Here is a 25,331-nt window from a genome sequence, read left to right on the forward strand (position 1 = left end):
CCGCTGCCCAGTCTCCCTACGGCCCTACAGACGGCGGAAGCCTTGTTTACACACGTCTTCCGGCACTATGGGGTGCCTGAGGACATAGTGTCTGATCGGGGTCCCCAGTTCACTTCGAGGATCTGGAGGGCATTCATTGAACGTCTGGGGGTCTCGATCAGCCTTACCTCGGGTTTTCACCCCGATAGTAACGGGGAGGTAGAGAGAGTAAACCAGAATGTGGGTAGGTTTCTGAGGTCTTATTGCCAGGACCGCCTGGGGGAGTGGGCAGCGTTCGTGCCCTGGGCAGAGATGGCCCAGAACTCGCTCCGCCACTCCTCCACTAACCTCTCCCCCTTCCAGTGTGTACTGGGGTATCAGCAGGTTCTGGCTCCTTGGCATCAGAGTCAGACAGAGGCTCCTGCGGTGGATGACTGGTTCCGGCGCGCGAAGGAATCATGGGACGCCGCCCATGTTCACCTTCAGCGCGCCGTGCTGTGCCAGAAAGCCGGCGCAGACCGTCACCGCAGTGATGCCATGGTATTCGCACCGGAGGACCAGGTCTGGCTCTCGACCCGAAACCTGCCCCTCCGCCTGCCCTGCCGGAAGCTGGGTCCGCGGTTTGTGGGGCCATTTAAAGTCCTGAGGAGACTGAACGAGTTGAGTTACAGGTTACAGCTTCCCCCCGATTACCGTATTAACCCCTCGTTCCATGTGTCTCTCCTAAGGCTGGTGGTGGCTGGCCCGCTCCAGGAGTCTGAGGTGCGGGAGATTCCTCCACCCCTTCTGGACATCGAGGGAGCCCCGGCGTACTCCATTCGTTCCATACTGGATTCGAGGCGTCGTGCGAGGGGCCTTCAGTACCTTGTGGACTGGGAGGGGTATGCTCCAGGAGTCTGAGGTGCGGGAGATTCCTCCACCCCTTCTGGACATCGAGGGAGCCCCGGCGTACTCTATTCGTTCCATACTGGATTCGAGGCGTCGTGCGAGGGGCCTTCAGTACCTTGTGGACTGGGAGGGATATGGTCCAGAGGAGAGATGCTGGGTAACGGTGGAGGACGTGTTGGACCCTTCAATGCTGCGGGAGTTCCACCGTCTCCGTCCGGATCGCCTTGCGCCTCGCCCTCCGGGTCGCCCCTGAGGCCGGTGTCGGCGCGCTGTCACAACTTCTGCCGAAGTCAGTTCCTCTCCTTGTTTGGGCGGTGTTCGGCAGTCGACGTCACCGGTCTTCTAGCCATCGCCGATCCATTTTTCATTTGTTTTATCTTGTTTTCCCACACACCTGGTTTTCATTCCCTCATTACGTGTTGTGTATTTAACCCTCTGTTCCCCCCCATGTCTTTGTGTGGTATTGTTTGTTTGTAAGTACTTGTGCACATGTGGACTGGTGCGCGTGTAACGCCCTGGCCATAGAGAGGGGTTTTTGTTCTTTATTTTGGTTAGGCCAGGGTGTTACATTGGGTGGGCGTTCTATGTTCATTTTTCTATGTTTTTGTATTTCTTTGTTTTGGGCCGTGTGTGGCTCCCAATCAGGCACAGCTGTAGTTCATTGTTGCTGATTGGGAGTCACACATAAGGAGCCTGTTTTTCCTTTGGGTTTTGTGGGGGATTGTTTCTGTTTAGTGTTTTGCACCTGACAGGACTGTTTGGCTGTCGGTTTTCTTGTTTTGTGTGTATCGTGTTCATTCGTTAATTAAAATTCAAAGATGAACACTAACTCCGCTGCACCTTGGTCTACTTCCACAGACAGCCGTTACAGCGCGTCGGGTTTTGTACCCAAGTTGTTATTTTCTTGATGCCATTGGTTTTGGAATTAACCTCTATGGGCTATGTGGGATGCAAGCGTCCCACCCCTGGTACACCCTATCAACAACAGGTGAAATATCAAGAGCGCCAAATTTGAAAACAATTAAATGTCATAATTCAAATTTCTCAAACATACAACTATCTTACACCCTTTGAAAGATAAACATCTCCTTAACCTAACCACGTTGTCCGATTTCAAAAAGGCTTTACGGCGAAAGCATAAAGTTAGATTATGTTAGGAGAGTACATTGACAATAGCTGTGTGTAATGTTTTGTCAATTCAAAGACAGGCGTCACCAAAAGCAGAAAACCAGCTAAAATTATGCACTAACCTTTGACAATCTCCATCAGATGACACTCCTAGGACATTATGTTAGACAATACATGCATTTTTTGTTCTATCAAGTTCATATTTATATCCAAAATCAGCGTTTTACTATGGCGCTGATGTTGAGGAAATCGTTTCCCTCCAATAACCGCCAGTCAATCAGCACAACAAATTAAATAATTACTATTCGAAAACATTGGTAAAATATTATATTGTCATTCAAAGAATTATAGATTTACATCTCTTGAACGCAACCGGATTGCCAGATTTAAAAATAACCTTACTGGGAAATCACACTTTGCAATAATCTGAGCACTGCGCCCAGAAAAATACGCTTTGCGATACAGACTAACCGCCATGTTGGAGAGATCTAAAATCGAAAATACTATGTAAATAATCCATTACCTTTGATTCTCTTCATCAGATGTCACTTCCAGGAATCCCAGGTCCATAACAAATGTAGTTTTGTTCGAAAAAGCTCATAATTTATGTCCAAAAAGCTCCGTGTTGTTAGCACATGATCTATGCCCGCCGGACTTGTCTTCATAAACGAGGGGTAAAAAAATATTTACGTTCGTTCAAACATGTCAAACGTTGTATAGCATAAATCATTAGTGCCTTTTTTAACCAGAACATGAATAATATTCAAGGCGGACGATTGCATTCTCTTTTAAAACGTATTGGAACGAGAGTACCCAACATGAACTCGCTCGCCAGAGTCTAATCGGCCACCACCGTTCCAAGGCTCTTGTTCGGTCAGATCTCACAGTGTAAAGACTGGTGACATCTAGTGGAAGCCATAGGAAGTGCTCAAAGATTAATAAGCCCCTGTGTGTTTCAATGGCATAGGCTTAAAGGTAATTCAACACATCAGGTATCCACTTCCTGTCAGAATTTGTCTCAGGGTTTTGACTGCCATATGAGTTCTGTTATACTTACAGACACCATTCAAACAGTTTTAGAAATTTCTGAGTGTTTTCTATCCAAACCTGAACAATAATATGCATATTCTAGCTTCTGAGTTGGTGTAGGAGGCAGTTAAAAATGGGCACATATTCTTTTCAAAATTCTCAATACTGCCCACTTAGTTCTGCTCTCCTGCGTCTGACTTCCCTGCCACCAGTTACGCACCCCTTACAATAAGTGCCACGTGTGTTTGATAAATAGTGAAAATCAGCACAAAAACAACATTATAATGAATATATATAGTTAATTATTGTCAGCCCGTCTTCACGCAATGGCAATGGTTGGAGGTTGTCCATGTCACATAAACAATGAATGCTGGTGAGTGCGTTGCTGAAGTTGTTTTTTCCTTGAGATGTAGGGTCTGCTCGCTCAGTAAATCATTGTCACGGCTTGTTCTACCCAAACAGTGCCGTCCCTTCCTCTCTCCTCTCTCACTGTTTCATTTGGTGGTGGTGTGGGCACCTGTCATGCTTACTCCCGCTCCCTTTCCAGCGCAAGACGTTGCCGGGTTTACTAACCACTGGCCCTGGCAACCATTATCACACACACCTGCATCCCATCAATACGCACACCTACTCCCCATCATTACGCACACCTGCTTCCCATCATTACGCACACCTGGACTTCATCATCACCTTGATTACCTTCCCCTTTTATAGCCCTCAGTAGCCTCAGTCATCAGGCAGTATTGGTTTGTTTTGATTCACGGTCTCATGTTTTGTTCATCTGCATTTATCATTATAAAACTCACCTTCTGTACTTGCTTCCTGACTCCCGGCGTATACGTGACAGCATCTGTTTAGTGCGCACCATCCTGGCTTTTTTGCTATTAGGCCTCGGAGATGTATGTTCAGGCTGAGGCTCAGAATCAGAAGAACAATCATCAGAGATGTCATGATTCATTTCTTCCACACCATCTGAGTTCTTTTCATTCAATTTTGTATCAATGCTAATGCAGCATGTGCATCCATTCGTCTTGGTATTCTTGCCATTATAAATTATGCACAGTTTCACTGTGTACTCCAAGTAGGCCAGAGTAGACTGACAAGTCTGCTTGGATTCGGTGGACTGATATAGGGTACATACCATTTAGAGATTATAAAGAGAATAGATCAATGCAATAGAATGGCCCGCCCTGTTCTTCATTCACAATTGGTGATTACATAATTATGCAATTTTCGCTTCCCCTCCCTCATCAACTCACCAATTCTCCCCCTTTCTCCCCCATCATACTTTACTTTATTTATTTAACCTGTTGTTATATGTGCACAATTAGTTTTGGTGTAGTTTAGGTTTGGTTTCGAGGCAATAATCGGAGTGAGTATCAACTGGGAACCCACCAACTATCGGAAGAATGAGCAGAGCAGACCCTATTGTCAGGAGATGGAATGGCAATGGGGGAAAGCTATACATTTTTTTTACTAAAACTAGTTAGAACTCCAGTTCTGTTTGTGATACTAAGATTCTAACAACAATAGTGTGTTTTATGGACTTATTTAGGAAAAGTCAAGGACGGAGGGGCACGACTTAAAAAATTTAATTCAAGAGAGTTTCTATTGTTAAACTGGTACAACAATTCCACTGACAGTTGGCACAGTTGGCACAAATACACAACATCTGAATGTTGTGTATTTGTGCCAACTGTCAGTGGAATTGTTGTAACTTGGAATTGTTGTAACTTGTTGTTGTTTACCATACTTTCACTGCAACTAGTAGCCTGTAATGTACTGTAAAATTACAGGAACTTTTTAAGAGTGTAGCATTTCATGGCATAATGGAAAACATGGTGGAGAGTGAAAGGACAGGATGGTTCTTCACAACCAACACATCAGCAAAGTACCCTCCCAGAAATATTTTGTGAAAATGGTTACACATATCACTCTCAACCCTGAAAAGAACTCAAGAACCACAACTGTCTTTCTGGATAAAAGCATCTTGGAACTGACAAAAATTCAACTGTAAAATGAATGCGTCACTTGATTTCTACTTCTGGTGTTAATTGTTAAGTATTTTTGAGTAAGAGGTGGTTGCTAGAACAGACTATGATGGACAGGGTGCAAAGTAGTGTACTGATATACTGTAGAGGGTTTCCAGAAGGAAGAGTATTGACAAAGGAAATTAAAATGAGGGAAACATGATGACAAAAGCAACAGGAGATCCATCTACCTTGTTGGTGCATATGTAAGTATGCGAAGGGAGGGTCTGAGTGCAATGTGCAACACAGACATGAACACACAGACACACAGTTTTGTATTGCTATCCTTGTAGGGGCCAAATAATTTATTCCCATCCAAAATCCTATTTTCCCTAACCCTAAATCTAACCCTAACCTTAAAGCTAAATCTAACCTTAACCCCAAACCCCTAACCATAACCCTAAAACTATACCTAACTCTAGCTCCTATACCTAAACCTAACCATAACTCCTAACCATAACCATAACCTTAATTCGAAACCTAATTGTAACCCTAACCCTTAACCTTAACCATATGCCGAAAATAGAGTTATCCTCATGGGGACTTGCAAAATGTCCCCACTTGCCTGAATTTTCCTTGTTTTACAATCCTTGTGAGGAATTCTGGTACCCACAAGGATAGTTAAACAAAAACACCCACACACCCACCTCCCCCCCAGACATGATCCCAAGACACCTATATAGAATAACTGAGCAGTGAGAAGCACACCTTGGGACAGACAAGTGACAGCAGTTTCCTTCCGTACAAGTCCATATTCAGAACCCCGGCGCAACCTAGCAATTCTCGTTAAAAATATCCTCTGAGTAATTTTGGGCCACAGTTTCTTGGCTCTGTCAGCACCACAACACTGTTCAGACAGCTCACCCACATAGATGAAACTCAATCTCAATCCATTTGTGTCCTCAGTTGTTGGAGTCATTAAAACTTGTTTTTCAACCACTCCACAAATTTCTTAAACTATAGTTTTGGCCGGTCGGTTAGGACATCCACTTTGTGCATGACACAAGTAATTTTTCCAACAATTATTTACAATTTCACTTATAATTCACTGTATCACAGTTCCAGTGGGTCAGAAGTTTACATACACTTAGTTGACTGTGCCTTTAAACAGCTTGGAAAATTCCAGAAAATGATGTCATGGCTTTAGAAGCTTCTGTTAGGCTAATTGACATCTTTTGAGTCAAACTCAAACTCAGTGCCTCTTTGCTTGACATCATGGGAAAATCTAAAGAAATCAGCCAAGACCTCAGAAAAAAATTTATAGAAATCCACAAGTCTGGTTCATCCTTGGGAGCAATTTCCAAACGCCTGAAGGTACCATGTTCATCTGTACAAACAATAGTATTCAAGTATAAACACCATGGGACCACGCAGCCATCATACCACTCAGGAAGAAGACGCATTCTGTCTCTTAGAGATGAACGAACTTTGGTGCGAAAAGTACAAATCAATCCCAGAACAACACCAAAGGACCTTGTGAAGATGCTGGAGGAAACAGGTACAAAAGTACCTATATCCACAGTAAAACGAGTCCTATATCAACATAACCTGAAAGACCGCTCAGCAAGGAAGAAGCCACTGCTCCAAAACCACCATAAAAAAGCCAGACTACGGTTTGCAACTGCACATGGGGACAAAGAACAAACTTTTTGTCCTCTGGTCTGATGAAACAAAAATAGAACTGTTTGGCCATAATGACCATTGTTATGTTTGGAGGAAAAAGGGGGAGGCTTGCAAGCAGAAGAACATCATCCCAACCGTGAAGCACGGGGGTGGCAGCATCATGTTGTGGGGGTGCTTTACTGCAGGAGGGACTGGTGCACTTCACAAAATAGATGGCATCATGAGGGAGGAAAATTATGTGGACATATTGAAGCAACATCTCAAGACATCAGTCAGGAAGTCACAAATGGGTCTTCCAAATGAACAATGACCTCAAGCATACTTCCAAAGTTGTGGCAAAATGGCTAAGGACAACAAAGTCAAGATATTGGAGTGGCCATCACAAAGCCCTGACCTCAATCCTATAGAAAATCTGTGGGCAGAACTGAAAAAGCGTGGGCGAGCAAGGAGGCCTAAAAACCTGACTCAGTTACACCAGCTCTGTCAGGAGGAATGGGCCAAAATTCACCCAACTTATTGTGGAAAGCTTGTGGAAGGCTACCCGAAACTTTTGACCATAGTTAAACAATTTAACGGCAATACTACCAAATACTAATTGAGTGTATGTAAACTTCTGACCCACTGGGAATGTGATGAAAGAAATAAAACCTGAAATAAATAATTCTCTCTACTATTATTCTGACATTTCACATTCTTAAAATAAATTGGTAATCCTAACGGACCTCAGACAGAGAATTTTTACTAATTAAATGTCAGGAATTGTGAAAAACGGAGTTTAAATGTATTTGGCTAAGGTGTTTGTAAATTTCCGACTTCAACTGTACGTGTGTGTTTATGTCGAAGGAGGGGTCTTCTGAGTCCTTGTGAAATATTTGAATGTGTCTTCTGATTTTATTGACATGTGACTTCATCCAAAGAAAAGTGAATGTCTAGGGACCTGTGCTTCATTGGGTTTCTGTTTTGTATTTGTCTCTTGAGGGCTTTTCGCACTAAACCAAGTCGAGCCAAACCATGCATTACTGAGCTGGCCTGGTTACGCATCCAACATAGTTGCTAAAAACCACAATGTCAGCATGGCAGTGTGAAAATGTCATTAGATTCTTTCTTGTCTTTCAAATTGTGCTTGTAGCAAAATGTGCACATTTTGTGTAGAGGAGACAAAATAATCCTCAAAACAATCGCCTGAGCATGCAACTTATCTTGGAGAAGAGGCTTTTGGTCAAAATAAGAGAAATATGTTATGTGGCATGTGTCATCTGTCTGTTAGTCAGAGATGGAATATGAGAGACGTGTGGCCTTAGTGAAAATCTCTGGGTGAATCTTATTTTAGCTGAATGCTCGTCGATATTACAGTGAAGTTTCCAAAGTGTCTGTAGTTATGAATCTCTCTGGCAATGATTCTAAAAAGCTCAAGTCGTCACTCGTTTCAGCATTTCAGCTAACTGGCATTCCTCACTATACCCATGTGTCACATACCCATGTATTCCATGTCAGGTTCCAGTTCCGCATCCATATGAGTAACACTGAGTAACTCATATGAATGAGTGACAGCTCCAGTACTCACCGTGCCAACCAAGGGGTAGAGAAAACCAGCACCCAAGTTGGCATGGATGTCCCTGATGGGCAAGGTAAAGCCGGTGGGCACCCCTTTCCTCTCTGGGTCATGGGACAGGGACAGGTGGGTCTTTGCCATGCAGATGGGCAGGTTGCCCAAGCCCTGGGGGAGAGATGGAGAGACAATGTGGTTAAGTTTCAGTTTATATGCATCACATTGTGAAGCTTTCATTGGCGTACAATGGCCAGTCCAGTGAAGTCTTAGCTAGGAATTCACCATTTGTTGTAGATGGCATTTAAACAGAATCACAGCCTTTTTGTAGGGCAGTCTATTTATTGTTTGTTTTACGGTACCAGTCAAAAGTTTGGACACACCTACACATTTTTCTTAATTTTTACTATTTGCTACATTGTGGAATAAAGTGAAGACATCAAAACTGAAATAACACATATGGAATCATGTAGTAACCCAAAAAGTGTTAACTTCTATGGGCTAGGTTTGCGTCCCACCCTAGTCAACAGCCAGTGGAATCGCGTGGCGCGAAATACAAATGCCTCAAAAATGCTATAACTTCAATTTCTCAAACATATGACAATTTTACACCATTTTAAAGACAAGACTCTCGTTAATCTAACCACATTGTCCGATTTCAAAAAGGCTTTACAGCGAAAGGAAAACATTAGATTATGTCAGGGGAGTACCCTGCCAAAAATAATCACACAGCCATTTTCAAAGCAAGCATATATGTCACAAAAACCAAAACCACAGCTAAACGCAGCACTAACCTTTGATGATCTTCATCAGATGACACTCCTAGGACATTATGTTATACAATACATGCATGTTTTGTTCAATCAAGTTCATATTTATATCAAAAACCAGCTTTTTACATTAGCATGTGATGTTCAGAACTAGCATACCCACCGAAAACCTCCGGTGAATTTACTAAATTACTCATGATAAACGTTGACAAAATACATAACAATTATTTTAAGAATTATAGATACAGAACTCCTTTATGCAAACGCTATGTCAGATTTTAAAATAGCTTTTCGGCGAAAGCCCATTTTGCAATATTCTGAGTACATAGCTCGGCCATCACGGCTAGCTAATTTGACACCCACCAAGTTTGGGGCTCACTAAACTCAGAACTACTATTAGAAAAATTGGATTACCTTTGCTGTTCTTCGTCAGAATGCACTCCCAGGACTTCTACTTCAACAACAAATGTTGTTTTGGTTCCAAATAATCCATAGTTATATCCAAATACCTCCGTTTTGTTCGTGCGTTCAGGTCACTATACGAAGGGTAACGCGCGAGCGCATTTCATGACAAAATTTCAAAATATTCCATTACCGTACTTAGAAGCATGTCAAACGCTGTTTAAAATACATTTTTATGCTATTTGTCTCGTAAAATAGCGATAATATTCCAACCGGCAACGTTGTATTCATTCAAAGGCTGAAAGAAAAAAATGGAGAAGTCTCGTGAACGCGCATCTCAGTCTCACTGTCCCCAGGCTGACCACTTACAAACTCTGCTGCTGTACTTTGCCCAGAGACAGCAGACACCCATTCGACTTTCTGGCGGCTACAGAGAGCCAATGGAAGCCTTAGAAAGTGTCACGTTACAGCACAGATGCTGTATTTTCGATAGAGATGCAACAGAAGGACAACAACTTGTCAGACAGGGCACTTCCTGTATGGAATCTTCTCAGGTTTTGGCCTGCCATATGAGTTGTGTTATACTCACAGACACCATTCAAACAGTTTTAGAAACTTTAGAGTGTTTTCTATCCAAATCTACTAATTATATGCATATTCTCGTTTCTGGGCAAGAGTAGTAACCAGTTTAAATTGGGTACGTTTTTTTATCCGGCCGTGAAAATACTGCCCCCTAGCCCCAACAGGTTAAATAAATCAAAATATATTTTAGATTTTAGATTCTTCAAAGTATCCACCCTTTGCCTTGATGACAGCTTTGCACACTCTTGGCATTCTCTCAATCAGCTTCATGAGGTAGTCACCTGGAATGCATTTCAATTAACAGGTTTAAGTTAAGTTAATTTTTGGAATTTCCTTCCTTCTTAATGCATTTGAGCCAATCAGTTGTGTTAGGGGTGGTATACAGAAGATAGCTCTATTTGGTAAAAGACCAAGATCAAGTCTTTTCAAGTGCCGTCACAAAAACCATCAAGCGCTGTGATGAAACTGGCTCTCATGAGGACCGTCACAGGAAAGGAAGACCCAGAGTTACCTCTGCTGCAGAGCATAAGTTCATTAGAGTTAACTACACCTCAGACTGCAGCCCAAATACATTGGCAAGAAAAAGTATGTGAACCCTTTAGAATCACCTGGATTTCTAAGTCACAACAATAGTCAAATTCAGTTTGCTTAAAATAGCACACAATTGATTGTATTTTTCTTGTCTATATTGAATACATAATTTAAACATTCTAATGACTTCACCGAAAGCTAATTGGAGTCAGGAGTCAACTAACCTGGAGTCGAATCAGTGAGACGCGATTGGAGATATTGGTTAGAGCTGCCCTGCCCCATAAAAAACACGAATTTTGAGCTTGCTCTTCACAAGAAGCATTACCTGATGTGAACCATGCCTCGAACAAAAGAGATCTCAGAAGACCTAAGATTAAGAATTGTTGCCTTGCATAAAGCTGGCAAGGGCTACAAAGGTATCTCTAAAAGAAAGTCCACGGTAAGACAACATCTCTGTTGTCGGGTATACAATACGTGAAACACTAAACAAGAATGGTGTTCATGGGTGGACAGCACGAAAGAAGCCACTGCTGTCCAAAAAAACATTGCTGCACGTCTGAAGTTCACAAAAAGAGCGCCTGGATGTTCCAAAATATTCTGTGGACAGATTAAACTAAAGTTGAGTTGTTTGCAAGGAACACATAAAACTTTGTGTGGAGAAAAAAAAGGCACAGCACACCATCATCAAAACCTCATCACAACTTTTAAAATATGGTGAAGGGAGCATCATGGTTTGGGGCTGCTTTGCTTCCTTAGGGCCTGGACAGTTTGCTATCATCAACGGAAAAATGTTTGTCAAGACATTTTGCAGGAGAATGTCAGGCTATCTGTCCACCAATTGAAGCTCAACAGAAGTTGGGTGATGCAATAGGACAACAACCCAAAACACAGAAGTAAATGTGTGGCTCTGTTGGTAGAGCATGGTGTTTGCAACGCCAGGGTTGTGGGTTCGATTCCCACGGGGGACCAGTTCGGGGGAAAATAATGTATGAAATGTATGCATTCACTACTGTAAGTCGCTCTGGATAAGAGCGTCTGCTAAATGACTAAAATGTAAAAAAAAAAATGTAAATGTAAATCAACAACAAAATGGCTTCAACAGAAGAAAATACGCCTTCTGGAGTGGCCCAGTCTGTCCGACCTCAACCCGATTGAGATGCTGTGGCAGGACCTCAAGAGAGTAGTTCACACCAGATATCCCAAGAATATTGCTGAACTGAAACAGTTTTGTAAAGAGGAATGATCCAAAATTCCTCCTGACGGTTGTGCAGGTCTGATCCGCAACTACAGAAAACGTTTGGTTGAGGTTATTGATGCCGAAGGAGGGTCAACCTATAATTAAATCCAAGGGTTCACATACTTTTTCCAACCTGCACTGTGAATGTTTACACGGTGTGTTCAATGAAGACATGAACAATTATAATTGTTTGTTTGTTTGTTTGTTATTAGTTCAAGCAGACTGTGTGCGTCTATTATTTTGACTTAAATGAAGATCAGATCAAATTTTATGACCAATTTATGAAGAAATCCAGGTAAATCTAAAGGGTTCACATACTTTTTCTTCCCACTGAAAATTATTCACAGAGTTCAAGTAACAGACAGCTCAACAGGCCTTCCCATGGTCAAATTGCCGCAAAGAAACCACTACTAAAGGACACCAATAAGAAGAAGAGACTTGCTTGGGCCAAGAAACACTAGCAACATTAGACCGGTGGAAATCTGTCCGTTGAGTCCAAATTTGAGATTTTTGGTTCCAACCGCCGTGTCCTTGTGAGACGCAGAGTAAGTGAATGGATGATCTCCGCATGTGTGGTTTCCACCGTGAAGCATGGAGGAGGAGGTGTGATGTGTGGGGGTGCATTGCTGGTGACAATGTCAGTGATTTAACTGGAATTCAAGGTACATTTAATCAGTATGGCTACCACAGCATTCTGCAGTGATACCCCATCCCATCTGGTTTGCGCTTAGTGAGACTATCATTTGTTTTTCAACAGGAAAATGACCCAAAACACACCTCCAGGCTTTGTAAGGGCTATTTGAACAAGGAACGTGATGGTGCAGCATTAGATGACCTGGCCTCCACGATCACCCAACCTCAACCCAATTGAGATTGTTTGGGATGAGTAGGACAGCAGAGGGAGCAGGCAACAAGTGTCCAGCATATGTGGGAACTCCTTCAAGACTTTTGGAAAAGCATTCCTCATGAAGCTGGTTGAGAGAATGCCAAGAGCGTGCAAAGCTGTCTTCAAGGAAAAGGATGGCTATTTGAGGAATCTAAAATAAAAAATATATTTAGATTTGTTTAACACTGTTTTGGTTACTACATGATTCCATATGTGTTACTTCATAGTTTGATGTCTTCACTATTATTCTACAATTTAGAAAATAGTAAAAAATAAAGGAAAACCCTTGAATGAGTAGGTGTGTCCAAACTTTTGACTGGTACTGTAGTTATTTTTAGGAAGGAATAAAGCACAAATGGAAGTAAAGGTTAACCTGTTGGGGGTAGGGGGCAGTATTTACACGGCCGGATAAAAAACGTACCCAATTTAATCTGGTTATTACTACTGCCCAGAAACTAGAATATGCATATAATTATTGGCTTTGGATAGAAAACACCCTAAAGTTTCTAAAACTGTTTGAATGGTGTCTGTGAGTATAACAGAACTCATATGGCAGGCAAAAACCTGAGAAGATTCTGTACAGGAAGTGCCCTCTCTGACCATTCCTTGAGCTTCTTGACTCTGTTTATTGAAGACTGAGGATCTTTGCTGTAACGTGACACTTCTTACGGCTCCCATAGGCTCTCAGAAGGCGGGAAAAAGCTGAATGATGTAATTCCAGCCACTGGCTGAAAAACATTAGCGCTTTTGGCAAGTGCTCTATCAGAGGACAATGGGCTGAGGCGCGTAGACGAGTCGACCCCATGTTTTTATTTTCTTTCGTCTTTGAACCTAAACACAGATTCCCGATCGGAATATTATCGCTTTTTTTACGAGAAAAATGGCATAAAAATTGATTTTAAACAGCGGTTGACATGCTTCGAAGTACGGTAATGGAATATTTAGAATTCTTTTGTCACGAAATGCGTCGTGCATTTACCATTTACCATTCGGATAGTGTCTTGAACGCACGAACATAACTATGGATTATTTTGAACCAAACCAACATTTGTTATTGAAGTAGAAGTCCTGGGAGTGCATTCTGATGAAGACAGCAAAGGTAATTACATTTTTCTTATAGTAAATCTGATTTTGTTGAGTGCTAAACTTGGTGGGTGTCTAAATAGCTAGCCCTGTGATGCCGGGCTATCTACTGAGAATATTGCAAAATGTGCTTTCACCGAAAAGCTATTTTAAAATCGGGCATAGCGAGTGCATAGAGGAGTTCTGTATCTATAATTCTTAAAATAATTGTTATGTTTTTTGTGAACGTTTATCGTGAGTAATTTAGTAAATTCACCGGAAGTTTGCGGGGGGTATGCTAGTTCTGAACGTCACATGCTAATGTAAAAAGCTGTTTTTTGATATAAATATGAACTTGATTGAACAAAACATGCATGTATTGTATAACATAATGTCCTAGGGTTGTCATCTGATGAAGATCATCAAAGGTTAGTGCTGCATTTAGCTGTGGTTTGGGTTTATGTGACATTATATGCTAGCTTGAAAAATGGGTGTCTGATTATTTCTGGCTGGGTACTCTGCTGACATAATCTAATGTTTTGCTTTCGTTGTAAAGCCTTTTTGAAATCGGACAGTGTGGTTAGATTAACGAGAGTCTTGTCTTTAAAATGGTGTAAAATAGTCATATGTTTGAGAAATTGAAGTAATAGCATTTCTAAGGTATTTGAATAACGCGCCACGGGATTCAACGGGCTGTTGAGTAGGTGGGACGATTTCGTCCCGCCGACCCTAGAGAGGTTTTAAGATGAAAATAGTCAGTGAAAAGAAATCTGGATTTTGAATTTCATTTTCAGATTTTTTGGAATGAGTGTTTGTCTTTTTCAAGATATTGACGACGTTGCCCCTTTCCATGGATCTTGGATAAGAATACCTCAGACCAAGAACGTTAACCAGTTGGGGTTTGCCTTAAAATATCTGACCCTGGACCAGCGGTTAGAGGCAAATTAGAGCTGTCTAACACAAAGGTTGTCCTGTTGCATTGGGTGTGTACTCACTTGTTTTGAGAACAGCGCCACCTTCTGTTGGGCCTGAGGAAGGAGCTCCACATCATCCGCTCCATACATTGACTTGGCTATTGCTCTGATTTTGTCATCAATGGGCATCTGAAAAATATACAGATTTTCTCAGTGAGTGTTGTCAACACATAGCTCGTAGCATGACGACACTAACAAGACACTGACTTTATTTGCATTGGGGTAACCAGCAGTACTGAACAATTAACACCTGAAGTAGAAAGCTTGTGACACATTAATTTTAACGTTTAAATTTAGTCAGTTCGAAGATCTTTTATCCAGAAAGACAGTTGTGGTTAATGCCAATGCTATGTTATTTTCAACAGGGTCATCGTGTTCATCAGGGCATGCAACAAAAACTGTTTTAAAACATGTTGGAATGCAATGGCAAGAAAAAGTATCTGAACCCTTTGGAATTACCTGAATTTGTGCATAAATTGGTCATAAAATGTTATCTGATCTTCAACTAAGTCACAACAATAGACAAACAATCTGCATAAATTAATAACAGAAAAACTAACATGTTTATGTCTTCATTGAACACACCGTGTAAACATTCACAGTGCAGGGTGAAAATCCAAGAATGCAAACCCTTGGATTTAATAACTGGTTGACCATCCTTTGACAGCAATAACCTCAACCAAACATTTTCTGTAGTTGCGGATCAGACCTGCACAACGGTCAGGAGGAATGTTGGACCATTCCTCTTTACAAAACTGTTTAAGTTCAACAATATTCTTTGGATGTCTGGTGTGAACCGCTCTCTTGAGGTCATGCCACAATTTGTCTTACCGTGGACTTATGAACATGGAGGCTTTTAGAGATACTTTTGTAACCCTTTCCAGCTTCATGCAGGTCAACAATTATTTATCTTATGTCTTCTGAGATCTCTTTTGTTTGAGGCATGGTTCACATCAGGCAATGCTTCTTGTGAATAGCAAACACTGTTTTTTTATAGGGCAGGGCAGCTCTAACCAACATCTCCAATCAAAAGTATTTGACATTAAAAACACGAAAGTCTTGACTAAAAACAATTGATAAAGTTTTTTGGATCAATTAGTATATTTGAGGTTAACCACAATATTTGTTGTATTATTTGTTCTGTCTTTTCTGGTGGATTAAACTGAAATTGCAACAAACTTTCTATGGCTTGTTTGAAAAAATAACAATATTTTCAGATGATTTCATTTTCAAATAACCGAAAGTGTGCGAGAAAAAGTCCATTCTTGAACATGGGGTGAGACATTCTTACTCATTTGTAAATAAAGCCAGTTTGTTATTTAGAATTATTTATTTCTGTTTTTAGAGGGAGAGAAACCAAAAACCCACCGTCGCCTCATGGGTCTCCCGGTCGGCACGGGTATCGAACCATGATCTGTAGCAATGCCACTCGGGAGGCCCCAGCCACAAAGTTTTTAATGCTGATCAATTGCCTTGCACAAAGTATCTATTGTCCTGCTAACAGACCATACAACGTGACCGGTCGGAAGTAGGCTACAGTACTACATTAAGAGCAAAATAATCCTAAGATTTCCACACCCTGATTGTAGTCTAACCAATACCCAAATGGAGATACAGTGAAAATAAAAATCACATTGATTTATCAAGACCAGTCCCCATGCTTGTCTCAAAACAGCTCTGTCTTGACCTCTGAATGCTGTCTTTTCCCCCTTCCACTTGCCTCTTCCATTAATTTTGAAAGATTATTTTCCAGTAAGCATAATCAGTGCTCTACTGTAACTCCCCGTTGTGCTGGTCTGGAGCAGTGACGCACTGTACTAAACCACAAATTACCTCTAAGTCCTGCAGCATAATCTCAAAACTTTTAGTTGAGCAACCACTGTAGATATATTTGACGTTGTATTATTTTCACTTACTTAGCAAGCGAATGCAGTTAGCTAGTTTAGCCTACTCAAACACCCAGCTCAAACAGAGAGGGATACTCTCTGGCTAAGGATATGCTGCTATGGATATTAAACACTGGAACTCTTCCAAGTCAAGGTAAGCTTTTAGTTTTATTAATGTATTGCCACCAGAGCCCGCCGGTGTAACTGCTAAACTTCTTGCTGACTGTACTGAACACTGTACTTCATGATTGTAGCGGGTTTACTAACACGTTAGTTCTTGTAGCTATGTTGACTAGGACGTTAGCTAATATGGTGACAACAATGTAGGCTGTGTGTAGCGACTAGCCGTTATGATATGAAGGTTTGGCTTGGAAAGATTTATTCATCTGGTCACAGACAGCTGATGTGTTGTGCACTGAAGTCCACAAGTGAAGGGCAAAGGTGAGGGGAGGAGAGCGTGTAGATGAGAGAAGGAATACTATGAGCAAAGTGATCATGCTGTTTGTGGCTGCTATGAAAGTGAACTGTGTTTTCGTGTGTATTCATTCTGCCGATTAATTTCTTAAACGGAAGCAAATGGAATGAAACGGGGATAAACATAGCTGAATTTGTCCAATAGAAACTCTCTTTTGCAACTGTTGGAATAATGATTACACCCTAGATCAGCTAGATGAAGGCAATAGTGTGCCTCAGGCTAGGTTGTAGCAACCTCATGATGAGTATAGGGAATATTCAAGTATAATGTGAAGCAGCCTAAACCAATCGATGTTACATTGAGCTGGGTGAATGGAAGATGAATGACAGTCATCCAATATGCTGTAAGAGAAATAAGGCCATGCTCATAAAAAAATATTGATTCTCATTCATCTGAACTGGCACCAACCGCCATTGCTTACCACCTTATTACTTTCACCAATCCAACCAACTCAGATCCACCATTACTTCTAGAAAGGACGGATGCATTTCTGAAGTTTTCCAACAGCGTCACATCTGTAATGGGGTAGTTGAGGATAGAGTATAGTTTGAGCTCCAGGATGAATGTTCCCAATGGTACAGATGTAGGATCTGGAAAATGCTAAAACTGACCCAAGATCAACATCTACAGACAACTTACCCCTACGCCATAGCTGATAGTGGGAGCTTTTTACCTCCAGGTCATACAGGAAGTTCATCTGGTGTGGTATCTCAGCTGCCCTCTGTACCGCCTGACCCAGCGCCACCGCTCCGGCACCCCCTTCAGCCCAGTGTGAGCATGGCACCGCCTCCAAGGCCCCCGCCAGTTTAGCTTGCTCACAGACCAGGCCCAACTCTGCATCGGTGTCGGTGCTGTTGTAATCAAAGGACAAATACACCAATGAGTCTGATGCAAGGCTGGGCAGTAAGAAATGTTTAGCCTGTGACAGCAGGAATGAAAGTGTGCAGGTTCTCTTGAGTTGTGGTAACTTGGACTGAAAATCCACACCAGACCAATACCCGAGACCATTCAAGACAGTGACACACACTGTGTGTGTTCAGTGATGTTTTTAAAATCCCCTGACAGACACCCAAACAGCAGTCTGGAATAGGAACACTGGAGATAATGGCCTACCTGAAGGTGTTGATGGCTACAACGACAGGTAAGCCAAAGGCCCGGGCATTCTCCAGCTGCCTCTTCAAGTGGCTGCAGCCATTTTCCAGTAACGTCAGGTTCTGCAAACAGACATTGGAGAGACAGACCAACTCAAAGTGATTCTGACACAACTTCCATTGATGTGTGACTGTCCTAATATGGACACCGTACAATACTCTTTTTCCTCTTGATGGCTTGAAGCACATCTCAACCACAGGAAACAATGTCAACAGCAATAACAACAACAACTTATTGGAAATCTCATTTCTATCTGTATCTCCAGTCCAACCACTCACCTCTACAATTCTTATTGAGGTTTAGCTCTGACAGAAAATCTCTAAACCTCCACTGTATAAATAAGTTGAATTGTGTCAATGAAGGTTGTTTTAAAAACCTCCACAGAGTGAAAATAAGTCCTGTATCATTTCGAAGGGGGAGTGCCTGATACATATTTCAGCAGCTTGTCTGTGTGTGTGTATGCGTGTGAGTGAGTGAGTGAGTGAGTGAGTGAGTGAGTGAGTGAGTGAGTGAGTGAGTGAGTGAGTGAGTGAGTGAGTGAGTGAGTGAGTGAGTGAGTGAGTGAGTGAGTGAGTGAGTGAGTGAGTGAGTGAGTGAGTGAGTGAGTGAGTGAGTGAGTGAGTGAGTGAGTGAGTGAGTGAGTGAGTGAGCGTGCATGGCTGGCTGGGAAGCCATGGGGAAATTACCTCCGCTGAGTACTCCTTCGGCATGGCTGAACCTGCCGTGACCTGTGAAAGAGAAGAAGAAAACCAATAGGGACAATACGTTTAGTGTGCACGGCCACTCCACTGTCAGATGTCTGTCACTTCTCTCTCCCACTCTCTTTTTTCCCTTTCTCCTCGCTTTGATGTATTGGGTTGGAAAATGGTCTCGGTCGCTTTCTTTCTCACTCTCCTTCTTTCTGCTTCATTCTGGCACCCATAGAGATGTGCCATCAACAGTCCACGGTTTATTTTCTCTCTCTCTCACTGTATCCCTCTGACTCTCTCGCTCTTTTTCGTGCTCTCTTACTTTTTCTTTCAATCTCTCTCTCACACCCCTCAAGAAGCAGGGACCACAGAAGCAGGCACAACATAAAACAATGTATCTTAATTGTTCAGTTTAGATTATGAGAATAAACATTGACTTTATTTATTCAGGGCACTACCCCTGTGTTTTGGACAATCAGCATGTCAAATTACATTGACTACAACAACTCCTGTACGGCTTTACCTCCCCAGTGTACGCACTCAATGTACCCTGAGCGTCTGTTCAATGAATAAATATCACATGTAAGAATAAATGTGTGACCAGGTGTTTAATTAATGTGTGTTAAATAATTAGACACCTCTCTGTCGTTGCCCAAAATGGAGGCATGTGTGATCTGTGACAGAAGAGGCTTCATGAAGACTGTATGGGCTTGACGTTTACATCGTACTCTTAGAAAGATTTTTTCAAAAAGGGTTATTCGGCTGTCCCTGTAGTTTAACCTTTTTTGGTTCCACGTAGAAACCCTTTTGGGTTCCATGTAGAACCCTCTGTGGAAAGGGTTAAACCAGGAACCAAAAGGGTTGTACTTGGAACCAAAAAGGGTTCTTCAAAGGGTTATCATTTGAGGACAGCCGAATAACCCTTTTAGGCTCTAGATAACACGAAGAGTGTATGTGTGGTACAGATGACTTTTCCAAAGTGCAAACTCGGTTTTAAGTTCAATACAGTTTCCCAGTTCAATTATATTATTTTTAACCTCTTGGCGTTCCCCTAGGATAAAGCGATTTTTGAAAAAAATTCATGCCCATTTTAAACGGCCTACTACTCAAACTCAGAAGCTAGGATATGCATATAATTAATACTTGTGGATAGAAAACACCCTAAAGTTTCTAAAACTGTTTGAATGGTGTCTGTGAGTATAACAGAACTCATATGGCAGTCAAAACCCCGAGACAGATCGAAACAGGAAGTGGAATTCTGAATTGCGAACTCAACTTCATCACGTTGCCTATTAATCACACCGTGAGCTATGGTTCATTGAGCACTTCCTATTGCTTCCACTAGATATCCCCAGTCTTTACAAAGTGGTTTGAGTCTCCTACTGTTAAAACTGAATGAATGAGACGCTGTGGAACGTGGTCACACGGAGAGGGCCATCACCATTATGACGCCGACGCCCCTGGTTACCCTCCCCTTTCGAAACGTTTTGAAACACAATGCAATCGTCCCCCTCGAATCTTATTGGCTCTCTTGTTGAAAAACGCCCTGAAGATTTATGTTATACAACGTTTGACATGTTTGAACGAACCTAAATGGGAAAAAAATGCATTTTCTCGAAATGGCTGTCCCGTGGCCGACGGAAGTTTTGGAGCAGCCTTCAAACGCGCTAACAAGAACAAGCTCTTGGAACATAAAGGAGTATTTTTTTCGAATGAAAATACATTTGTTGTGGACCTGGGATTCCTGGAAGTGCTTTCTGATGAAGACAACCAAAGGTAAGGGATTATTGACAATAGTATACAAGACTAGATGTGATATGCGATTGTTCCCAGATGGCGCTGACCTGTAACGTTAGCCTATTTTTCAGAGTATCGCATCCCCTTTCATCGCAAAGTATGATTACCCAGTGAAGTTAATTTTAAATCTGGCATTACAGGTGCTTTCAAGAGATATTCATCTATAAATCTTAGAATGACAATATTACATTTAAAAAATGTTTTCGAATAGTAATTTAGTAAATTATAGCTCTGTTTCATCGGATGCATTTGAGGGAAAATAGTTAGTCAACGTTACGCACCGATGTAAAATGCTGTTTTTATATATAAATATGAACTTTATCGAACAAAAGAATGCATGTATTGTGTAACATGATGTCCTAGGTGTGTCATCTGATGAAGATTGTCAAAGGTTAGTGCTGCACTTAGCTGTTTTTTGGTTATTTGTGATGCATGTGGTTGGTCGGAAAATGGCTATGTGGCTACTTTTACGATATACTCCTCTAACATAATCTAATGTTTTGCTTTTGCTGTAAAGGCTTTTTGAAATCGGACAACGTGGTTCGATTCAGGAGAGGTATATAAAACGATATAATTTGAAGAATTTTTTTTTTTTTTTTTTGAATTATTAAATTTTGTTATGCTAATGGCGATATGATTTTTCGCTGGATGTGAGGCCGCACAGGGGTTAATTGCAATGGAAGCTTCAGGTTTAATGCACGCTGTTATGAAAGTTCAAACCCATCGCATTTATCAACAGTCGATATCTGTGCGAGGTAGGTTGACCTTAAACACAGATCTAGGATCAGATTACCTTTTCCCCAATCTTCATTTAAACCATAAGGGATTGCAAACATATCCAACCGTATATCAGTGCATAGTGGCAATTTATGTCTAATTCTATAGTATGTTTGCGGTGAGAAATGATGATCGATGAGGTCAATCAGTCAATTAATAATTGATATCTAATGAATCCTCAGGGTTAGAAACTTTACATTAAAATGGCACCCTATTTCTTATATAGTTTACTACTTTTAACAGAGCCCTATGGGTCCTTGTCAGAAGTATTGCACTACATAGGGAATAGGGTGCTATTTTGGAGGCAACCATATCCAGAAACCACTTGCCCAATGTTCTTAGATCTTCAAAGGGAGTGCGTGAGAACGAGAGGGGACAATGTTAAAAAAATAAAGTCTCATTTTTATGTCATCCATATAGTGCGTTCAGACCCTGGCTCTTTCTTAATTGTATAAAAAATATTTCCTCAACTTGCCTCCTCTCCTTCATTGCGCTGATCTAAAAGGACTACAGTCAGTGAGACTAATGATGATCTTATAGCATTTTGTTTTCACCTGTCAAGTTTTTTCAAATCAATGCAGATGAAGTGAAAGTGACAGAGAAGACAGATTTTTAAGCAATTGAGATAGAGCACTTATCCAATTGACTGACTGGTATTTTCTACTCTCCTCCCTTACTAGCAATCCCCCTAGTGGTATCTCACCGCAGGTCCGCCCCCATGAATCTTCAGGCCATGAACTGTAGCCACCATCACCACCACGTCAGGATGCAGGCCCGAAGAGCGACACTTGATGTCGAAGAACTTCTCCATGCCTAATTCAGCACCTCCTTCTGCCTCGGTGACTGGGGGGAAGTTTTATTTGTGTGTGGGTGTGTGTGTGTGTGTGTGTGTGTGTGTGTGTGTGTGTGTGTGTGTGTGTGTGTGTGTGTGTGTGTGTGTGTGATGTCACATTGGTAAGTGGATGTAGGGTGAAGAGAGATGAGACACAAACAGAATCATTATATATTCATAAGTATATGTAACATTACAAAAATTCATCCATTTATTGAACAGAAACAAAACCCTGGTCTAATATCTTACTTTTTCTAACTGACTTTTCTAAACTTTCCCTCTATAATCAGATATTATGACTTTGTGTCTATGCCAGCTAGTGACCACTCTGCAGAGCTGCCTCCCGTAAATGAGTCATCCCATTTCATGCAAGTTGTTTTTCAAAAGTTTTCTGCTATTAATTGTGTTAAATGTTTCTCCTGTTATCACTTATTTCACTGAATGTCCACCATTGAATGAAATTAAATTTGCTTTATTGTCCATTCAATTGACCTTAGACAGAAAATCATACAAAGTGCATACTAAAGTGCATGTTACAGTTAGTGTGTCATATGTGTTAAAGGCCCAATGCAGCTGTTTTTTTCTCACTATCAAATCATATCTGGGTAACAGTATCTTACTGTAATAGCTTTCCATTAAAACCGTCCAAAAAAAACAAAAATAGCATTTCAACAAAAAACACTTTATCAAGCAATAATTTTGCTAGGACTGTATGGGAGTGAGGGTCTCATTGGAGGGGCCTAATGCGAGGGATATGTAAGCTGAAAACTAGCTGTTATTGGAAGAGAGGCAAGGAACGTCTGATGTCACCAAGCAAGCCAAAACTCCACCCATTCAAAACCTGCTGATTAGGTCCTGTGTAAATTGCATTTTCAACCATCAGGAAGTGAAACTTCTATTTATACTTTTACAGTGTTAGTTTCATCATCTGTTTTACAATATGATACAAAACATAGAATAAACAATACCTGAGAAGATTCCATACAGGAAGTGCCCTGTCTGACGATTTGTTGTCCTTCTGTTGCATCTCTATCGAAAATACAGCATCTGTGCTGTAACGTGACATTTTCTAAGGCTTCCATTGGCTCTCTAAAGCTGCCAGAAAGTGGAATGGGGTGTCTGCTGTCTCTGGGCAAAGAACAGCAGCAGAATTTGTAAGTGGTCAGCCTGGGGACAGTGAGATGCGCGTTCACAAGACTACTCCATTTTTTTCTTTCAGCCTTTGAATGAATACAACGTTGCCCGGTTGGAATATTATCGCTATTTTACGAGAAAAATAGCATAAAAATTTATTTTAAACAGCGTTTGACATGCTTCTAAGTACGGTAATGGAATATTTAGAATTTTTTTGTCACGAAATGCGCTCGCGCGTCACCCTTCGGATAGTGACCTGAACGCACGAACAAAACGGAGCTATTTGAATATAACTATGGATTATTTGGAACCAAAACAACATTTGTTGTTGAAGTAGAAGTCCTGGGAGTGCATTCTGACGAAGAACAGCAAAGGTAATCCAATTTTTCTAATAGTAATTCTGAGTTTAGTGAGCCCCAAACTTGGTGGGTGTCAAAATAGCTAGCCATAATGGCCGAGCTATGTACTCAGAATATTGCAAAATGTGCTTTCGCCAAAAAGCTATTTTAAAATCTGACACCGCGATTGCATAAAGGAGTTCTGTATCTATAATTCTGAAAATAATTGTTATGTATTTTGTCAACGTTTATCGTGAGTAATTTAGTAAATTCACTGGAAGTTTTCGGTGGGTATGCTAGTTCTGAACATCACATGCTAATGTAAAAAGCTGGTTTTTGATATAAATATGAACTTGATTGAACAAAACATGCATGTATTGTATAACATAATGTCCTAGGAGTGTCATCTGATGAAGATCTAAGGTTAGTGCTGCATTTAGCTGTGGTTTTGGTTTTCGTGACATATATGCTTGCTTTGAAAATGGCTGTGCGATTATTTTTGGCAGGGTACTCTCCTGACATAATCTAATGTTTTGCTTTCGCTGTTAATCCTTTTTGAAATCTTACATTGTGGTTAGATTAACGAGAGTCTTGTCTTTAAAATGGTGTAAAATAGTCATATGTTTGAGAAATTGAAGTTGTAGCATTTTTGAGGTATTTGTATTTCGTGCCACGCAATTCCACTGGCTGTTGACTAGAGTGGGACGCAAACATCCCACCTAGCCCATAGAAGTTAACAGCATTTTACTTACCCACAAACCCCTCTGGGCCCACCAGCTTTAAGGCGATCTGGTCAGCCAGGATGGATGAGTTGCCCTGGGCAATATCTGACAATGGACAGGTGTGAACAAACACAGGTGTCCCCTAGAGAGAGAGATAGAGAGAGAGAGGGGGATGGGGGGGTGGAGAAGGGAAAGAGGGTCAATAGTAAGAAAGACACAGAACCTAACCCTCAATCATTTAGCAACAACAATATTAAGAATTTATGAAGCAACTGATATCTGGGCCTCACGGCTGTATTCTCTCCCTCTGTCCTTTCCTCTGTCGCTCCCTCTATCCTCCCCTTCCTTTGTCTGTGTCCTACGTGCTTGTCAAGACAAACATACAGTTGTCTGGTGGATATATATAGTACCAGTCAAAAGTTATGACACCTACTCATTCAAGAGTTTCTTTACTTTGACTATTTTCTACATTGTAGAAGAATAGTGAGAACATCAAAACTATGAAATAACACAGATGGAATAATGTAGTAACCAAAAAAGTGTTTACATTTTTTTAAGGGAAAGCTTGTTCCACCATTGGGGTGCACACACACACACACACACACAAAAGACTTAAGGGTCTAATACGAAATATTAATCATACATTAATCTCATAGATCGGTCTGGGTGTCTGGGTCTCTCACCTCCATGGTCTGCATTAGACTGGGCTTCACAGCATCTCTCATCAACGTGGCCAACACTCCACTAATACCCTGTTGGACGAACACAGCAAGAGACTCTAATAACATGTTATTCACTCAGAAACAATAAGAATAGCACTCGCTCCTGTTGCACACCATGATCAGAAATGATATAGAACAAG

General features: G+C 41.3%; 1 protein-coding gene across 6 annotated transcripts in view; it reads right to left on the reverse strand.

Moving 5' to 3' along the window:
• LOC106607641 (C-1-tetrahydrofolate synthase, cytoplasmic) overlaps positions 1–25,331 on the reverse strand; it is a 56,819-nt gene that overhangs the window by 3,634 nt on the left and 27,854 nt on the right. For 5 of the 6 annotated variants that reach the window (XM_014204787.2, XM_014204785.2, XM_045720713.1 and 2 more), the window contains 9 exons: positions 25,153–25,221; positions 24,500–24,611; positions 22,147–22,286; positions 18,867–18,908; positions 18,142–18,242; positions 17,702–17,879; positions 14,689–14,796; positions 8,242–8,394; positions 3,831–3,934 (listed from right to left, as the gene is read on the reverse strand). In XM_014204787.2, the coding sequence (XP_014060262.1) occupies positions 3,831–3,934; positions 8,242–8,394; positions 14,689–14,796; positions 17,702–17,879; positions 18,142–18,242; positions 18,867–18,908; positions 22,147–22,286; positions 24,500–24,611; positions 25,153–25,221 (1,007 nt within the window). The remainder of the gene's footprint in view (positions 1–3,830; positions 3,935–8,241; positions 8,395–14,688; positions 14,797–17,701; positions 17,880–18,141; positions 18,243–18,866; positions 18,909–22,146; positions 22,287–24,499; positions 24,612–25,152; positions 25,222–25,331) is intronic. The other variant, XM_014204786.2, reaches the window with a different exon arrangement.

The sequence above is a fragment of the Salmo salar genome, chromosome ssa06, assembly GCF_905237065.1.
Source record: "Salmo salar chromosome ssa06, Ssal_v3.1, whole genome shotgun sequence".
NCBI lineage: Eukaryota > Metazoa > Chordata > Actinopteri > Salmoniformes > Salmonidae > Salmo > Salmo salar.